Source organism: Barbus barbus (genome assembly GCF_936440315.1).
Source record: "Barbus barbus genome assembly, chromosome: 22".
Taxonomy (NCBI): Eukaryota; Metazoa; Chordata; class Actinopteri; order Cypriniformes; family Cyprinidae; genus Barbus; species Barbus barbus.
Window position 1 is genome coordinate 11,413,141 of NC_136750.1, and position 16,259 is coordinate 11,429,399.

General features: G+C 38.7%; 1 protein-coding gene across 1 annotated transcript; it reads right to left on the minus strand.

The window, feature by feature from the left end:
- Nucleotides 1-1,141: 1,141 nt before the first annotated feature.
- Nucleotides 1,142-8,990, minus strand: LOC306888633 (cytochrome b-245 light chain-like). The gene is made up of 5 exons (XM_079447073.1): nucleotides 8,844-8,990; nucleotides 8,228-8,417; nucleotides 7,949-8,032; nucleotides 7,741-7,822; nucleotides 1,142-1,429 (listed from the first exon to the last, which is right to left on the minus strand). The coding sequence occupies exons 1-5, from the start codon at nucleotides 8,932-8,934 to the stop codon at nucleotides 1,238-1,240; spliced, it is 639 nt and encodes a 212-aa protein (XP_079303199.1). The 5' UTR covers nucleotides 8,935-8,990; the 3' UTR covers nucleotides 1,142-1,237.
- Nucleotides 8,991-16,259: the final 7,269 nt, after the last annotated feature.

A 16,259-nucleotide genomic window follows, 5' to 3' on the forward strand; every position in this document is an offset into this window, starting at 1 on the left:
CAGTAATCCTAAGAAATAACACTGCCAAACACACATGCTAAAAACAACAACTTTCTTACACATAGTAAGAAATGGTTATAAAAAACTGAAACAGAAGTGAAACAAGTAGTAGAAAAGAGGAGAAATAAAAAGTGATACTTATATCCTTTGCCGGTGTCCCAGCCCGGTGGAGCCGCACAGTCTTTACATTCTTCGGTCATCACACAAGGACGCCTTCACACAACAACTGTGGCGACCACTGCCATGGTAAACTAAGCTTTTTTATACCCATCTAACAAAATACTAATTGAATTTAGCTGGACACACTTTCCTTATTTTTCCACAACAAATGGCCAAGCATGCATAGACACTGACAAGATACGCAAGACAAAACGAGACCAAACGTGATATTTTATATATTTATATATAAAAATTATATATTTATGTATTTATATTTTTTATATATTTTCATATTTTATCTGTCAAAGTTTGATGATATGAAATGAAAATGAAGTCATGCTCAGAATGTTCAAAACCAGCTCCTGTCATACAGCAGAAGAGATTTTCAGAGCATTTTGTCAGTTTGATGGGAACAATCAGATCTTTCTGAGCTACAGCACTTATTTCTTCAATGTACATGCCAGTGAATTTAACACTAGACATCAAAGAAACAGTCTTAATTAAATGAGCACAAAAGACAATGAGTTTCATTTTTCTTTGAGCAAGATTAACTTCCTTGTTCCTTGTTAAGTAATGGAGGATTACGAAAACATGACGTGATTTACATTCTGCCATAATATTATGATCATTGCACATTTTTTTTTTCTTTAGTTATGAATATAGACATTTCAGGATGACATGCATTTTAGAGGAAAAATTTCGCTACATTTTAAAAATTGATTTGTAAATGAAATAACACAGCATTAGGTTATACATATGCACAACACATAAAAAAGTAAATGAAGCTTGGCAATATTTGAACTCAATAGATGACAAATGATTGAATGAAGCACATCCTGAGTTTATTGTAAGTACAAATGAAGACAACTATATACACTCTCTTGAGGTAAATATACACAATCACTGTTAACATTTTAACAGCATCCCAGTAAAATGAGTTTTTTCTTCAATGATTATATTAATGATAAAAAAAAATCTCTTACATAAAAATTGCTCCTCTATTAGTAGCAATAATCTCTATTAGTAGCAATAATACTGCCTCCTTGAATAATAGGTTACTGTTTTCACAATGGAATCCTTATTCATTGACGGTCACAGACATGGGATTGTCATACGCAGCAGTCTCCAGTTTATCTGCTTTCTTTCGGCGGAGTTCAGGAGGAGGCCGAGGTGGAGGGTTTTGAGGAGGTTCTTTGATGCTATCCCCAACATGCTTTGGTGGCTCTGTGCGGGGCAGTATGGGCTCCCAGTGCTCTCCGTGAATAGCTGCCTGTGATGCCAAAGTTCAAAATCATGTGAAATCAAAGGCCACACAACCAAATGCATCCAAATATAGATGTTGTCCAAAGAGTTCTTCTCCAAGTGACAGTTGATGAGTCAAATGAAATAAAATATTATTATACAAAAATACTGTGGGATGGATCATCATATTACACTCACATCATCTGTCAGCACATCAGTGGTCAGCGCAAAGTATCAGATTCAGAGACATATTTTTAAAACTTTAGTTAAAGCTATGGTCTACGATTTCAAAGATTGTTCATTATTAATAACCTCGTTTAGATGCTGGTTATGGTTCTACAGTACAATCCTAATAATATGAAGAGAAAAAAGAATGAAAAAAATCCATTCACTCTATTGGGTGTACACCCGCAGAGAAATTGACCAATGTAAGCTGTCCGGCCGGTCAGCTTACATTGGTTAACTGCTCTCATCCAATCCCCTGCTCCACTCGCGTCTCCACCCACCGCACCCCACCCCGCCCCCTCCTGCGACATGAAATTTCGCGCGAAAGTAGGCAGCATCAACTCAGCAATGGAGAAAAACCAACAAACAGACAGCAGCAAGCGGCCCCTGCTCGCCCCAACAGTCAAGGTTGGAAGAAAGAGAAAGTCAATTGAGGAAAGAGCAGAGATTAAAAAAAATGTGAAGAACGCCGGACTCAAAGCCGAATCAATATAGGGTCCACCATTGCCCGTTGGAGGAAGCTTCAGAGAAACCTTGGACTTAAAACCGACGCTGACATGGCTGACTTTTTGTTGAGCAGATAAGTATTTATTTATACTTTTATGGTGTGGTGTATTACATAAATAGCTTTTTATCAGTCTGACAACATGATCATGCTACCGGTCGGCATTGGAATGTTAGCCGTTCAGCATCGCCTATCACGGGTCAAAGTAATTATATTTCTTGAAGTGCTTGACTATTTCAGTAGGCCTAACGTTAGCGGTTTTCTGTTCGAGCCGATAGAACATTGCATGTGTTGCTAATCTTGCGTGTGCGTGACCTCAAACGTGTGCCTCTGAGCTATTTTCCATGTTTACTCCTGCTTGACTGAGTGACGTTGTTCAGGTCGTTTCCCAGTGGGAGGGATCAGGTAGCACAGAGGGGAGGGGTGTGCGTGTGGAGGGGCGGGATGAGTTTTTTAAAAATTCTGGCTTTCTCGACTGATTTTCAACATCGTAGACTACAGCTTTAACTCAAAATTCTGTCGACATCTACATCATTGGCTGCGTTTACACTTGGCATTAACATGCAACCTGTATCCGGATGTTGTTCACATACAAATTGAAAAGACAAGTGTAAACACGCTTCTGATCGGAAAGTTATATGATCAGCGTGTCCTGCTCCAGAGGTAGTCGAGGACGCATTGAGATCCGATCTCAGTGTAATGTAAACGCAATCCAGCCATCGTGTCTAGATTGCATTCGCAGGTCGACATCACACAAAACGCCACCCCATCTTTCGTGAACTGTCAGAAAACAAGACGGAGAACACTCGTGTGGAGCGCTAGTGAGACTCCTACACTTATCTTTGATTTGTAAAATGTCCCGCGACTGAAAATGCTTTCCAAAAGAAAACCCACCACTTCAGGTTGATTTGCACAGGGGCCATTCTCTGCAGACTTTATATATTATTTATATAATATATATATTATTTATATATTTTATACTTTAAATATTGCGCAGGAAAGACAGATCACGGTGATCGCATGTTAATGCCAGGTGTAAACGCAGCCATTCATACTCATGTCATTCTTAAATTTTCTTTCTTCCGTGGAACACAAAAGGGTAAGACTGTGCATATGAACTGCTTTTTTATATTCCGGTGCTTTTTGTATTTTTTTAAGCTTGAAGATATATGTCCCCTTTTAACCATGTTTCTCTCAAACAGACACTCAAAACTTTTCAGCAATATGTCTCCTGTCCAACCAGACGGGGTAAGACTTTAGATCTCTGTTATGGGTCAGTAAAGGATGCTTATAAATCTCTCCCGCTTCCTCCATTGGGCTCTGCTGACCATAATTGCATTAATTTACTGCCCATATACAAGACTATTTTTAAGAGATAGAAAGGAAAGATCATGGACATAAGAATACGGTCTGAAGAATCTGTGTCCTGTTTGCAAGAATGTTACAGCTGTACTGATTGGGACATTTTTAAACAGTCCTGTGGTAATGATTTGGACTCGCTGGTGGATGTAACATGCTCATATATTGCTTTTTGCTGAGACATGACAATTCCCAATAAGCATGTTAAAATATATTCTAATAACTAGGGCTGGGTATACCTTGAGTTTGATACCGGTTCCTGAATGATACTTTTTTCGATACCAATTTTATGAAATCAGTTTTAACTATAAATATATATATTTAAATATATCCAACACAATAAATCAGTGCAAGTAGTTTTAATAAAGTTCAAATAGTTTTCAGTTTACACATCTGTTAGGCTACGTTTACACTAGTGCGTGTTCGTTTTAAAACACATAGCACAGACAGAACCATCATTTCTATTAATTTATTCTAGGTTTGAAAATCTTTATCCACTTTCATAAGTGGGTGTTTTATTTTCTTTCACCATATGTTTTATTGTTATTAAATTCTGTGATGTAGTATGTCTAATTATTTGAATGCATAAAAACAACTTAGTTTATTCAAATTTATTCTTAAAATAGCCTTATGAAATGTTTTCTTTTTCCTCAGAAATTCTGTGTTCTGTATATGGTTTTCAAATGAAGGCATAAAACATTAATTTCATTTATCTTTAAATGACTGAAAATCAAAGTTTATTTATTTTGGCAAACAAAGGGGGGTTACTATTAAAATTAAAACATGGAATAACTGTTGTGTGATCATTACAAAAAAAAAAATAAAGTTTTAATAATTTTAATAGTAGCCTAGTAGTAGCAGTATGTACACTCTGCTGAACAATAGAAATATATTTCTGCCGCAGTGTCTTCAAAGTTAAACCGAACTTTTATTTTAAAGGGATGCCGTGAATACCTTTAGAGTCATATCATATACACAAAGAACTGTAGTTTTACTGAAATCAAACGGTAAAATGCTCATGAAGTGACTCTCAGAGCAGTTCTGGAGATGTTGTTCATGTCTTTATGTCCTCATTTAGTGAGACGTCAGATGCTGAAATCACTGTGAGCTTCAGTCTGTGTGTAGTAAATACAGGTGCATCTCAATAAATTAGAATGTCGTGAAAAAGTTAATTTTTTTCTTGTAAGTTATTTCAAAAAGTGAAACTTTCATATATTTTAGATTCATTGCATGTAAAGTAAAACATTTCAAAAAAATTTTTGCTTTAATTTTGATGATTAGAGCTTACAGCTCATGAAAGTCAAAAATCAGTATCTCAATGAGTTTCAATTAATGACCATCCCTACAGTATAAATTCAGGGTATCTCTTGTTCTTTGAAACCACAATAATGGAGAAGACTGCTGACTTGGCAATGATCCAGAAGACGAACATTGACGCCCTCCACAAAGAGGGTAAGTTACAGAGGGTCATTACTGAAAGGTGTGGCTGTTTACAGAGTGCTGTATCAAAGCATATTAAATGCAAAGTTGACTGGAAGGAAGAATTTGGGTAGGAAAAGGTGCACAAGCAACAGGGATGACTGCAAGCTTGAGAATACTGTGAAGCAAAGCTGATTCAAACACTTGTGAAAGCTTCACAAGGAGTGGACTGAAGCTGGAGTCAGTGCATCAAGAGTCACCACGCTCAGACGTCTTCAGGAAAAGGCTACCAAGCCACTTCTGAACCAGAGACAACGTCAGAAGCGTCTTACCTGGGCTGTGGAGAAAAAGAACTGGACTGTTGCTCAGTGGTCCAAAGTCCTCTTTTCAGATGAAAGTCAATTTTGCATTTCATTTGGAAATCAAGGTCCCAGAGTCTGGAGGAAGAGTGGAGAGGCACAGAATCCATGTTGCTTGAAGTCTAGTGTGAAGTTTCCACAGTCAGTGATGATTTGGGCTGCCATGTCATCTGCTGGTGTTGCTCCACTGTGTTTTCTGAAGTCCACAGTCAACACAGCCATCTACCAGGAAATTTTAGAGCACTTCATGCTTCCATCTGCTGACAAGCTTTATGGAGATGCTGATTTCATTTTCCAGCAGGACTTGGCACCTGCCCACACTGCCAAAGGTACCAAAAGCTGGTTCAATGATGGTGTTACTGTGCTTGATTGGCCAGCAAACTCGCCTGACCTGAACCCCATAGAGAATCTATGGGGTATTGTCAAGAGGAAGATGAGAGACACCAGACCCAACAATGCAGATGACCTGAAGGCCGCTATCAAAGCAACCTGGGCTTCCATACCACCTCAGCAGTGCCACAAACTGATCACCTCCATGCCGAATTGAGGGAGTAATTAAAGCAAAAGAAGCCCCTACCAAGTATTGAGTGCATATACAGTAAATGAACATACTTTCCAGAAGACCAACAATTCACTAAAAATGTTTTTTTTTATTGGTCTTATGAAGTATTCTAATTTGTTGAGATAGTGAATTGGTGGGTTTTTGTCAAATGTGTGCCTAAATCATCACAATTAAAAGAATCAAAGACTTAAACTGACGTTTTTCGATACTCGATGGTATCGAGGCAATTCAGTTGGTGCCTAAAAAGTATCGAACTCGATACCCAGCCCTACTAATAACACACCCTGGGTTACTAAATCTGTGAAGTCCTGCTTACAAAAGAAAAAACTTGCCTTTAAACAGGGAGCAGCCTCTGATTTGTATTTGGCTACAAAAGAGCTGAAGATTTTGAAAGCTAAACAAGATTATAAAGTAAAACTGGAAGACAAGATGGCTGCAAATAATTCTGGTTCGGCCTGGTCGAGTATGAAAAGTATAGCAGGCCTTAATAATTCAAACAGCAGCACTCATGTTATGTTGGATGGTTTTAATTCGGACTTTGAATTTGCAAATGTTTTAAATGGTTTTTATTGTCGTTTTGATAATTTAGATTTTATCAAAGAAATTCAGGAAATGAGTCTTAACCTTATGGATACTCAGCATTTCAACATTGATCTTCAGGAGGTTGAAAAGGCTTTTAATTCAGTAAAGGTGAACAAAAGCTCTGGACCTGACAGTATTTGTGGCCGGTTACTTAAATCATGTGCAAAAGACCTAAGTCCTGATTTATAACAAGTCACTACTGACACAACATGTACCTAATCTCTGGAAAGATGCAGTGGTTGTCCCAGTTCCAAAATGTAGTCATCCTAAAATTATTAATGATTTTAGGCCGGTCGCTCTGACTTCAGTTTTAATGAAGATTTTTGAGAAATTGGTCAGGTCTGAGATCTTGAGGCAGACTCAATATGCTCTGGATCCCATGCACTTTGCATATACTGTAGGCCTCACAGAGGAGTGGAGGATGCTACAGTCACATTGCAGTCTGAATTTCAAAGCTAATTGTGCAGCTGTGTGTAAAAAAGGTCACCAGTGCTTGTATTGTTTGCGGAAATTATCACACTTTCATATTGACCTAACGTTAATGATCATGTTTTATCATGCTTTTATTGAATCAGTTTTGTCTTTTTCTTTGGTTGTATGGTTTGGTCAAACATCTTTAAAAGCGAGAAACTCTCTGAACCAGATAGTTAAATGGTCTAGTCAATTGTTGGATGAGTCACAGTTGGATCCAACATCGTTGTATGCCAGACAGTTGCAACGAATGGCTACTTCTATTTTAAATGATGACTCCCAGTGAGTTTCAGCTTATTCCCTCTGGTCGGAGGTTTTTAATCCCAAGGTGTAAAACAAAGCGACATCAAAACAGCTTTGTTCCCGTTTTAACTGTATTAAGCTGTAGGATGGGGGAGTCTTGGAGCATTCATATAATTTATCACATATCGTATTTTTGTTATTTGTTGTGTTATGTTCTTAAATGTGTTTTGAATTTGTGTTATGGTTGGTTGTCATTGTCATTTTACTGCAAGACAAATTTACCTGCGGGTATGAATAAAGTAACCTAACCTAACCTTTCATTTTCATCATTTAAAAACATTTTGCTAAACACTTGCATTTGTGTTCTACAAAAGAAATAACATCATATGGGTTTTAGTGAGTAAATAACAGAATTTTCATTTTGGGTGAACTGTTTCTGTAACAGTTTGAATGTGAAAAAGGGGATTTTATAGGAGGAAGCAAATGAGCATGAAGCAATAATATCTTCTTTTTTTTCCCCCCTATCTTCTTATACAGTGGTATTCACATTCATTCAGTCATGTTGTTTATCTGGAGTTCAGATGAAAGAGCACTGAATTGGAATATGAACTTACTGAAAGATAGATTAAACTGGCAATTCCTAGACACACACATCCCAGAACTGTGGCTAACATGAACCCTCCAGGAACACACAGCCTGCAAAGTAAAACACACAGAGACAGACATATGTGTGCATCATTTGAAACACAAGTAAGATGGTATCTTATATAATAAGAGAAGGGACATGCATGACAACACCTGATTGAAAGATAACAGACTTAAGCAGCGTGCAAGAATGCTCTGACGTAATAGTTTCTGGTCAGGGGTCCAAAAGACTTTACACAAACTGTGAAGCAGTACTGACCACTGAAATCAAACAGAACATTTTTCCATGAGAAATGTATGATTCAAAGCACACAAAGGAAGTCTTCATTATACAAATGACTAAGAAAAACATATTTTGCAGAGAATTATTGATAGTGTGTTGAAATCACCAGCCTGTACTTCCTGTAACTAGTTACGGTCTCAAATGAGTTCACTGACTCTTCATAAAACACTCACGTTCTCTCAACGCTGGTGCCTTTGCCCCGTTTGCTTCGTGGATATTCAAGCAAACACACAGACACACCGGCAGCACTATTACAGTCAAGGATATAATTGAGTACGCTAGAAATACACTTTGGTCCTTTACCAAAAAATACTTTACAAGTCAAAAGCCAATGAAAATGAGGGCAAATCAGAGTTTCATACATTTATAGGAAAGAGCCCTGTACAGGTTGTAAGGATACATGCCGAACGCTCATTTCCATTTCCTAATTTTCACACTAGACTACATTAACTTAAATATAATATTTCAAATGTAAAAAATAAAACCTTCTTTTAAATATTATTTTTCATTCAAGCTTATTAGCTCAGCGAGTGAAAATCAACTTATTGCTTTTAAAGATAATAAAAGAGATTAACACATATTCTAAACAAAATAAAAACAAAACAAAAACAAAAAACACTTGAATGACGACATAAATGACAGCTGCTAGATTTTAAACTCCATGTTGTATGTAGTTGCGGTCATCTCTTTAGAGTTTTACATCTATAATCACGAAACTATTCGAGAGACATTAATGTAAGTCATACTTTAGTCCTTGTTTAAATGTTTTAGAGCGCCTGATAAACTAACCGAGGTATAGAATTAGAGTATGTGTGTTCTTACTGAGTCCAGCAGCCAGAGCTTGCTCGTTTGCCCACATCGCCCACTCAATTTTCCCCATGATCACTTTAGTGCGTACTGACACTGATTAGTGAACTTTTTTTCAACTTAATTCTACAAAAGAAAAGTAGGAAGTGGCCAGCGTGTCATAACCCCAACCCTTTTCGTTTCATAACTTCCTTTTCACTTTGTTCTACGTTTCAACAAATTATACAGTAAATTCATGAAAGGAAATACAAGCGCTAGACCAGACACTAAACGAGATAACACAGGAGGCGGCACCATAGTCATCAGGAACTTTATTCTTCTTCTTCAGTTTTATGGCGGGTAGCACCAACGTTAAGATGCATTATCGCCACCTACTGTATTGGAGTGTGGACCAGAGTTTACCCATTTCATAATGACAGCGAAGATAACACAAACAAACAAAAATAAAAAAATAAACATTTTTACATAAATAAATTAAACCTCTGAATTCTCTTAATCAGTTCTGTTGAGATAAAGAAATAAACTCTCTAATCCATAAATACATTTAATTTTAAGCTTTAATCCATTCCCACCTTCCTAAATTCATTCTTCATTGTTTCTCGTTCATTAATACTTTTGACAAACACAAATAACATGTTCTACTGATTCCTCTGTTCCACAGTGCTCACATAATCCTGTTGGATGTTTATATATTATTTTTAAGGTTTTATTCAGCATAGAACCCAATGTTCTTAATCTTGTTAGAATATTTTCTTCTTTGGTGCTTCTTTAGTCATCCTCACAGGAACTTTCTCGTTTTTCAGATATGTTAGACTGCGAAGAAGATTGCAGTTTCACATTTTGCATATACAGAACAAAGCAAATTTACATGCCATGATACAAGATTTGTAATGAAAAAAAAAAATAGACAAATAAGAATAAATGATGTAACCCCTCAGCACACTTCTTGACTCAGCAGCATGCGCTCCGAACAACCAAATCTTAATACAATTAAATCTGCAGGCAGCCATATCATCCTGCAGCCCAAGACTGGTTGCCCACTGACGCCAAGCAGGGTTGAGCAAACAGGTGAGAAAACTGGGTTGCTGCTGGAAGAGGTGTTAATGAGACCAGCAGGGGGTGCTCACCCTGCAGTCTGTGTAGGTCCTAATGCCCCAGTATAGTGACGGGGACACTATACTCTCAACAAGCACTGTCCTTCGGATGAGACGTTAAAATGAGGTCCTGACTCTCTGTGGTCATTAAAAAATCCCAAGATGTCTTTCGAAAAGAGTAGAAGTGTGACCTCGGCATTCTGGCCAAATTTGCCCATAGGCCTCTGATCATCATGGTCTTCTAACAATCCCCGTATCTGCTGACTGGCTTCATCACTCTGTCTCCTCTCCACCAGTAAGCTGGTGTGTGGTGGGCGTTCTGGCACACTATGGCTGCCGTCGCATCATTCCGGTGGATGCTGCACACTAGTGATGGATGAGGAGATACCCCCTGACAATATAGGGTGCTTGGAAAAGCAGAAAAGCGCTATATAAATGTTATGAATTATTATTATTATTATAAATCTTGCACTCTGCGTGAATGCAGAGCAGATAGCGACACAAGTTATGTGAAACACATGAAAGGTTTAAATAAGATAATAGTGACAATGAACATTATATGACATTTAAATTAGTTTTGACGATTTGTCCTTCAGTCCTCCTGTGCATTTCTGACCCGCACTGGGCTGAATCTCCGCGATGTTCTCGTTGAGAATGCAATTTCTAAAATGGTAATAGAATGAATTCATTTCTAAAATGTTATGATACGAAAAGCCTGAAACAGACCACAGCTGTATAGACCTACACAGTAGGCTTTCAGTCATCAGCATGATTATAATAAGAGAACTTGAGTTTAAACGGAGGACGTTTTATTAATCCATCCCTTCAATGTTTCAATGATTTGGCTAAATCGTGCCAAGTTTCATTTATCCGTTTCTTGTTTTATTTAGGCCTAAATAATGGGAGCGAAATTATACAGTGCCTCACATTGTACTAATAAAAGGACAGGATTCATAAAATACGCAACAATTTCTTAATTAGTGAACAGATATCTTTTTCCCACGCAGTTCTTTTGCCTGCTCAAATGGTTATCCAGTAAGATGTGTGACATTCAGGTGAGGCAAATCGAGCTGTGAAGATCAGAAACATATTTAGCAGAGGTGGGTACCACAATCAAGAGGTTATATTTACAACAAAATTTAATAATTTATCCATCATAGATGATTACATTTCTTAAATATACACTTTTTTATAATAACAATATGCACATTTATTATTAATACAATTCTAAATTATTATATAAATAATTTCAGAAATTCTAACAATTTGTATAAGGATACAAATATTGAACAGCTGATGATAAATGCAAAATTGTGATGCATAAACAAATGCTATCAGTTTTATAGTGCCATATTTATGCTTATCAATAATAATAACAGAAACACAAGACAGATTTTATCACATCAATCACACATTGTGTAGGTAACTATGTTTACTCTATTTTTCTCCTAGTTATCAATCAACATGTTCATTATTAAAAAAAAAATAAAAAGACAAAAGAAAAAATGTCAGTTAAAATTTGGCATTAATCACAAACGACAAAACTTGATAATTATTATTAACAAGGTTAATAATTAATGGGGATCTAAGACAATTATAAAACACAAGCTACATATAAAAAATATCTTCATAATCTCTAGATATTTGTCAAATTATCCACAAGAAACCGTTTTACTGCAGTCTACGTGTGGTGAATGAAGTTCGAGGTTGCGGCGGTCATGTTCGGGTTGCAAATTATGCATGGGTCTACACCAAATTTCCTTTTATGAATATTGTCCGTTTCTAAGTGTTTGTATCCAAACAAACAATATTTGTAGATTCTCTCTACCCCTGTAGCCTATTGTTCTATGCTTGCACAGCGTCATGCAGAGCGTAGACTTTGATCAGAGGCGCCAGCGCCGCTGCTTCCGTGGCTTGCAGTTTGTATAAGTGGTACTCAAACTATTTACAGCGGCCCTGGGGCATTTAAGATTCTTCTGCGTACCCCCTCTCTTCCACTTAGACCACAGTCACACCTTTTTTATTAAAGGACAACATTTGCCCCCTTAAACTGATTTACAGGTGCATTTTTTTTTACCTTTATAGAGGCAAAGGTTTTCTATCCTTATTAATTGTATGTAATGTTTTATGTCATATACTTAATATTCCATTAAGTGTATTATTAATATAATAAATAAAACAATAAATGCTGGCAAAAGGAAGTGATACTTGTAGATTTAAAAATAAAACCGCCAGTAGGCGGTGACGGTCTTAATGATCGAGGCGTGGTGGTATTCATTCATTCATTCAGTAATGAATCAAAAGGCTGTAGTTATGAAAGGGTTATTAATCACTGACTCTGAATCGTTCAAAGCCGCAGATTAATTAACGAAACACCGCTGTATGTTGCTTGAGCACACCATGTTGCGGATTTCGTTGGAACTATTATTTTGTTGCAAAATATAACAAACAATATTGATATTGTGTTTAAAATGTAGGCTACATTTAAAATGTAAAATGTTCACTTAATATCACCTTTTTTGTAGAACTGTTGTATAAAATCATGTCACATTTGCAATCATTTGGATATTCAAGAAAAATTGTATTTCTCGTATTTTAAACATGAAAAACAATAACTCGAACAGGGTGTGTTTTTTTTAGTTGGAAAACAGCAGCTGGCTTAGGCTATTCTTATTCCCAGTTGTTGAGAAACAGCGTTATTTAAATTAAAGCCGAAAGATATTACCCGCGGTGGGTCAGCGAGGTGGAACACAGGGAAACCGCTCTTTCATTGAAGTGTTGGGTACCGCTGGCTTCTGGGCTAGTGGCGGAATAAAAACAGAATGAAACGAAAGATTCTCCACCCGGCCCTCCTCCGGGGGAGGGAGTGGTGCAGTCACCATCTCCTGACGAACAGTCTCCTCTATCTATGGGTCGCCTGTCTCAGGGCCTCTTGTACTTGCGCTTGCCACCAGGTTTGGCAGGGGCCTGGACAGGCTGCTGCGGGGGCGGGGGCAGCCGCCCCACGGCGACAAGTAGGCTGAGGGGCTGCAGCCAAGGTGGAAGCAGCAGGTTTCCTCTGGCGCATGATGTGCTTGATCACCTCAGTCTGCTTCTGTGCCGCCGAGAACTGCTGGGCAAAACTCTCAACAGCGTCGCCAAAGAGGCCGGTCTGTGACACGGGAGCATTCAGGAACTGTACCTTCTCCTGCTCCTTCATGTCAGCGAGACACAGTCAGAGATGGCGCTCCTGGACCACTAGCATGGATATCGCACGACCCAGAGACTGTGCGGTCACCTTCATCGCTCGAAGCGCAAGGTCCATCGCAGCATGCAGCTCATGTAGAACCGCCAGGTCGTGACCACCCTCGTGCAGGTCTTTCAGGACTTTGGCCTGGTGAACCTGCAGTAACGCCATGGCGTGGAGGGCAGAAGCCGCCTCCCCACAGGCTCTATAAGCACTGCCAGTTAGACCTGACGAATACTTACTGGCCTGTGAGGGGAGACACGGGTCACCCCGCAGGGTGGTAGCGGTTGTTGGACACAGTTGCATGGCCACAGACCGCTCCAACGGCAATACCACCGGCTGCGGAGTGCTTGAGGGGGGAGGAACTCACCGTATTCCTCAAATCACCTCTGCCTCCACCGGATGCGGCGGCACCCCGGGAGCTGGGACGAACGCTGGATCGAGGCAGAGGCAGAGGGACTCCGCCATGTTTGACATAATGGAGTCTTCTGTGCAACTCCGGTATGGTCATGTAGAAGACACAAGAAGAACATGAACCATCCACGAAAGCTTCATGAAAATCGCTTTTTCTTCCTGTGAGATCGCGACCACCGCTGCTGCACTGTAATGCCAACACTTGCTCGCTCTTTCTCACAGGATAGGAGAGCAGCAGTGATACACCGCCGCTCGGCTCCGAAGCGAAAGGATGAATTAATACGGTGCAACTTCTGCCTCTTAGGCTACGTCCACACAAAGCCAGATTTCTCCCTATCCAATGTTTTTTTTTTGCCTCAAATTCCGTAAACACGGAGTCGTCTCAGGAAATATCTGTGTCCACACAGAATCACTGAAAACGACTGAAAACGATGTAGTACACATGCCAGACCAATATGTGGCGCTGTAATTCTGCCACAGAGATACACAAAAAAAACAGAGAAGAAGACTTGGACCATGTGCGTAAACCTTGCGCGCTGAATACAAACTAACACACAAAGCAGAAGATTTTGCTTTAATTAAAACTAATGAGCTCAGTAGGTTCTGCAGCACAGGTACGTAGTCTGACATTGTTGTTGTTGTTGTCGCTGTTATGTGACGCAGTGGTGTCTGATTAGGGGCGAGGCGTGGGCTGATGACGTCATCGTTTCAGAAAATATACGGATTCGCCGTCCACACGAAAACATGAAAACGGCGTTTTCAAATTTATCCACCCTGGGACCCGGTTTCAAAAATGATCGGTTTCACTCTTCGAAAACGCCGGTTTCGTGTGGACGGGGCCTTACACTCATGCTGTGATCAGCGGCAGCTGGATGCAATGATCGCATGCCAATGTCCATTGGCTCGTTTAGTTACACTCGAAGTGGATTGGTCTCTCTGGTGAGATCCCAATTTTGTCGGTCATCCGACGTGACTCGGAGTCACCGACTGAAAGGGAACTTATACACTGCCTTGTAATCACTCGAGTTACAGATAGCAGCCAACAAGTCAATAGCAACATGCCCAAATCTTTTTTGTGTCAATGCAGTACAGTGGTTCTCAAACTGGGGATCTCAACCACCAGAATAATTTCAAGGGGTCGCAAGAGGGTTTAAAAAAATAACTGTAATTTTTTGAGATTATAATAGCCTAAATATTTTTAAGTAAATACTACACATAAATATTTTCAGATTTTTAAAGATGTTTAAAAAAATAATGTTAAATAATTTTTTGAGATATGACATCACTGTGCAGCGACTGGCTCACTAGTTATAGCTGCAGCTCTCACCTGCATGTGGAAACGGCAACTGCAGAGATGGATAAATTTGTAATTTGCAAACCTAAAAATGTTGAAGAAATTGTGGACAGTTTGCCTGAGTCATCGGAACCGTGTACTTTGACTAAGCATAAGAGCAAGACCCCATCAGACCAAAGTAGAAAACGTCGTAAATATCAAGAATAATTAATAAAGTATGGATTCACTTGCTCTAAAGTTACTGTCAACAACGATCTGCGAGTAGCTGCATCCACCATCAGGGGCCTGTACCATGAAGCCGGATTAGCTGGCTAGCCAGGTAAATTTCAGTTTAGTTTGCACCAATCCTGGGTTTTAGGTACCATGAAAGTGGCTTGGCTTTTAACTGCATTCATTGCCATAGTAACTTACACTCCATGGCTAACCTGCTCCAGGGCAGGTTATGTTCTGGGTTAGAGATCTCAAACTGAAATTGGACCAATCAGATATGAGCAAAGTGACACATGTCTGATACAAAAAAAGTCACTCCCCCAGTTTCTCTTCCTACAAATTAAGGTCACTATGAAGTACCTTAAAAAAAAAAAAAATACAAATTGTCTGGCTTACAATTTACATATGATTTATATAATTATAATATGATTTATGTTATTACTCCATTACTTTTAGTTTAACAATTATTATAAAGCATTCATTTTAAAGGAATATTAATATTTACAGATCATGTGTAATATAAATAAGTGGTAGAATCAATAGATAACGCTTTAAAAATGGCTACATGTGACCTTACATGTTTGAGTCTCTATAACTATATATGATCAACTATATAAACTAACTACACTGATAGAGCAAGATCATTTCCTTTATTTGTCCTCTTTCATGGACAAGTACTTCAGTGGAAAGGCGTTTAAATTCATCATATTCTTTAATCTCTTAACCTTTAACAAAAAGTTTTGAATCTCGCTGGCTCTCTCGCGAGAAGTTAATCACACTTGCTCTGTGTTGTGATTGCTGTTCACCGCTGATGTCACACATTCATGTGCACGTGCTCCATTAACTCGGGATCAAGCCTTGACAGTTGACAGAGAAAGTTGATGATCAGCTTCATGGTACCAACAAAGCCAGATTGGAGTGGTTTGGTTTTGTCAACTCAAAACTTATCCTATAACTCTGAATTTGTTCACCTACCATCATGGTACAGGCCCCAGGTCAGAGATTAAGCTTTTGTGCTGCCAAAAACAAGTACACCCATCCCATTGAAAGGTAAGCCCAAATTAATTTCATGTATAGTAAATATAGTTAAAATATTGTGAACCGCTTAAAATAAGTTGTTTGGTTTATTTTTTGTGTATGCTTTGGTAGCGGGGGGTCGC

What these genes read in the sequence shown, in the direction of transcription:
- LOC306888633 (XM_079447073.1), bottom strand. Translation starts at nt 8,934, where the DNA reads ATGGGGAAAATTGAGTGGGCGATGTGGGCAAACGAGCAAGCTCTGGCT. An exon ending in TACTCTAATTCTATACCTCG is followed by an intron (nt 8,418 to 8,843) that starts GTTAGTTTATCA and finishes CTTTCCTATAAA; the next exon opens with TGTATGAAACTCTGATTTGC. An exon ending in GGCACCAGCGTTGAGAGAAC is followed by an intron (nt 8,033 to 8,227) that starts GTGAGTGTTTTA and finishes GTTTGATTTCAG; the next exon opens with TGGTCAGTACTGCTTCACAG.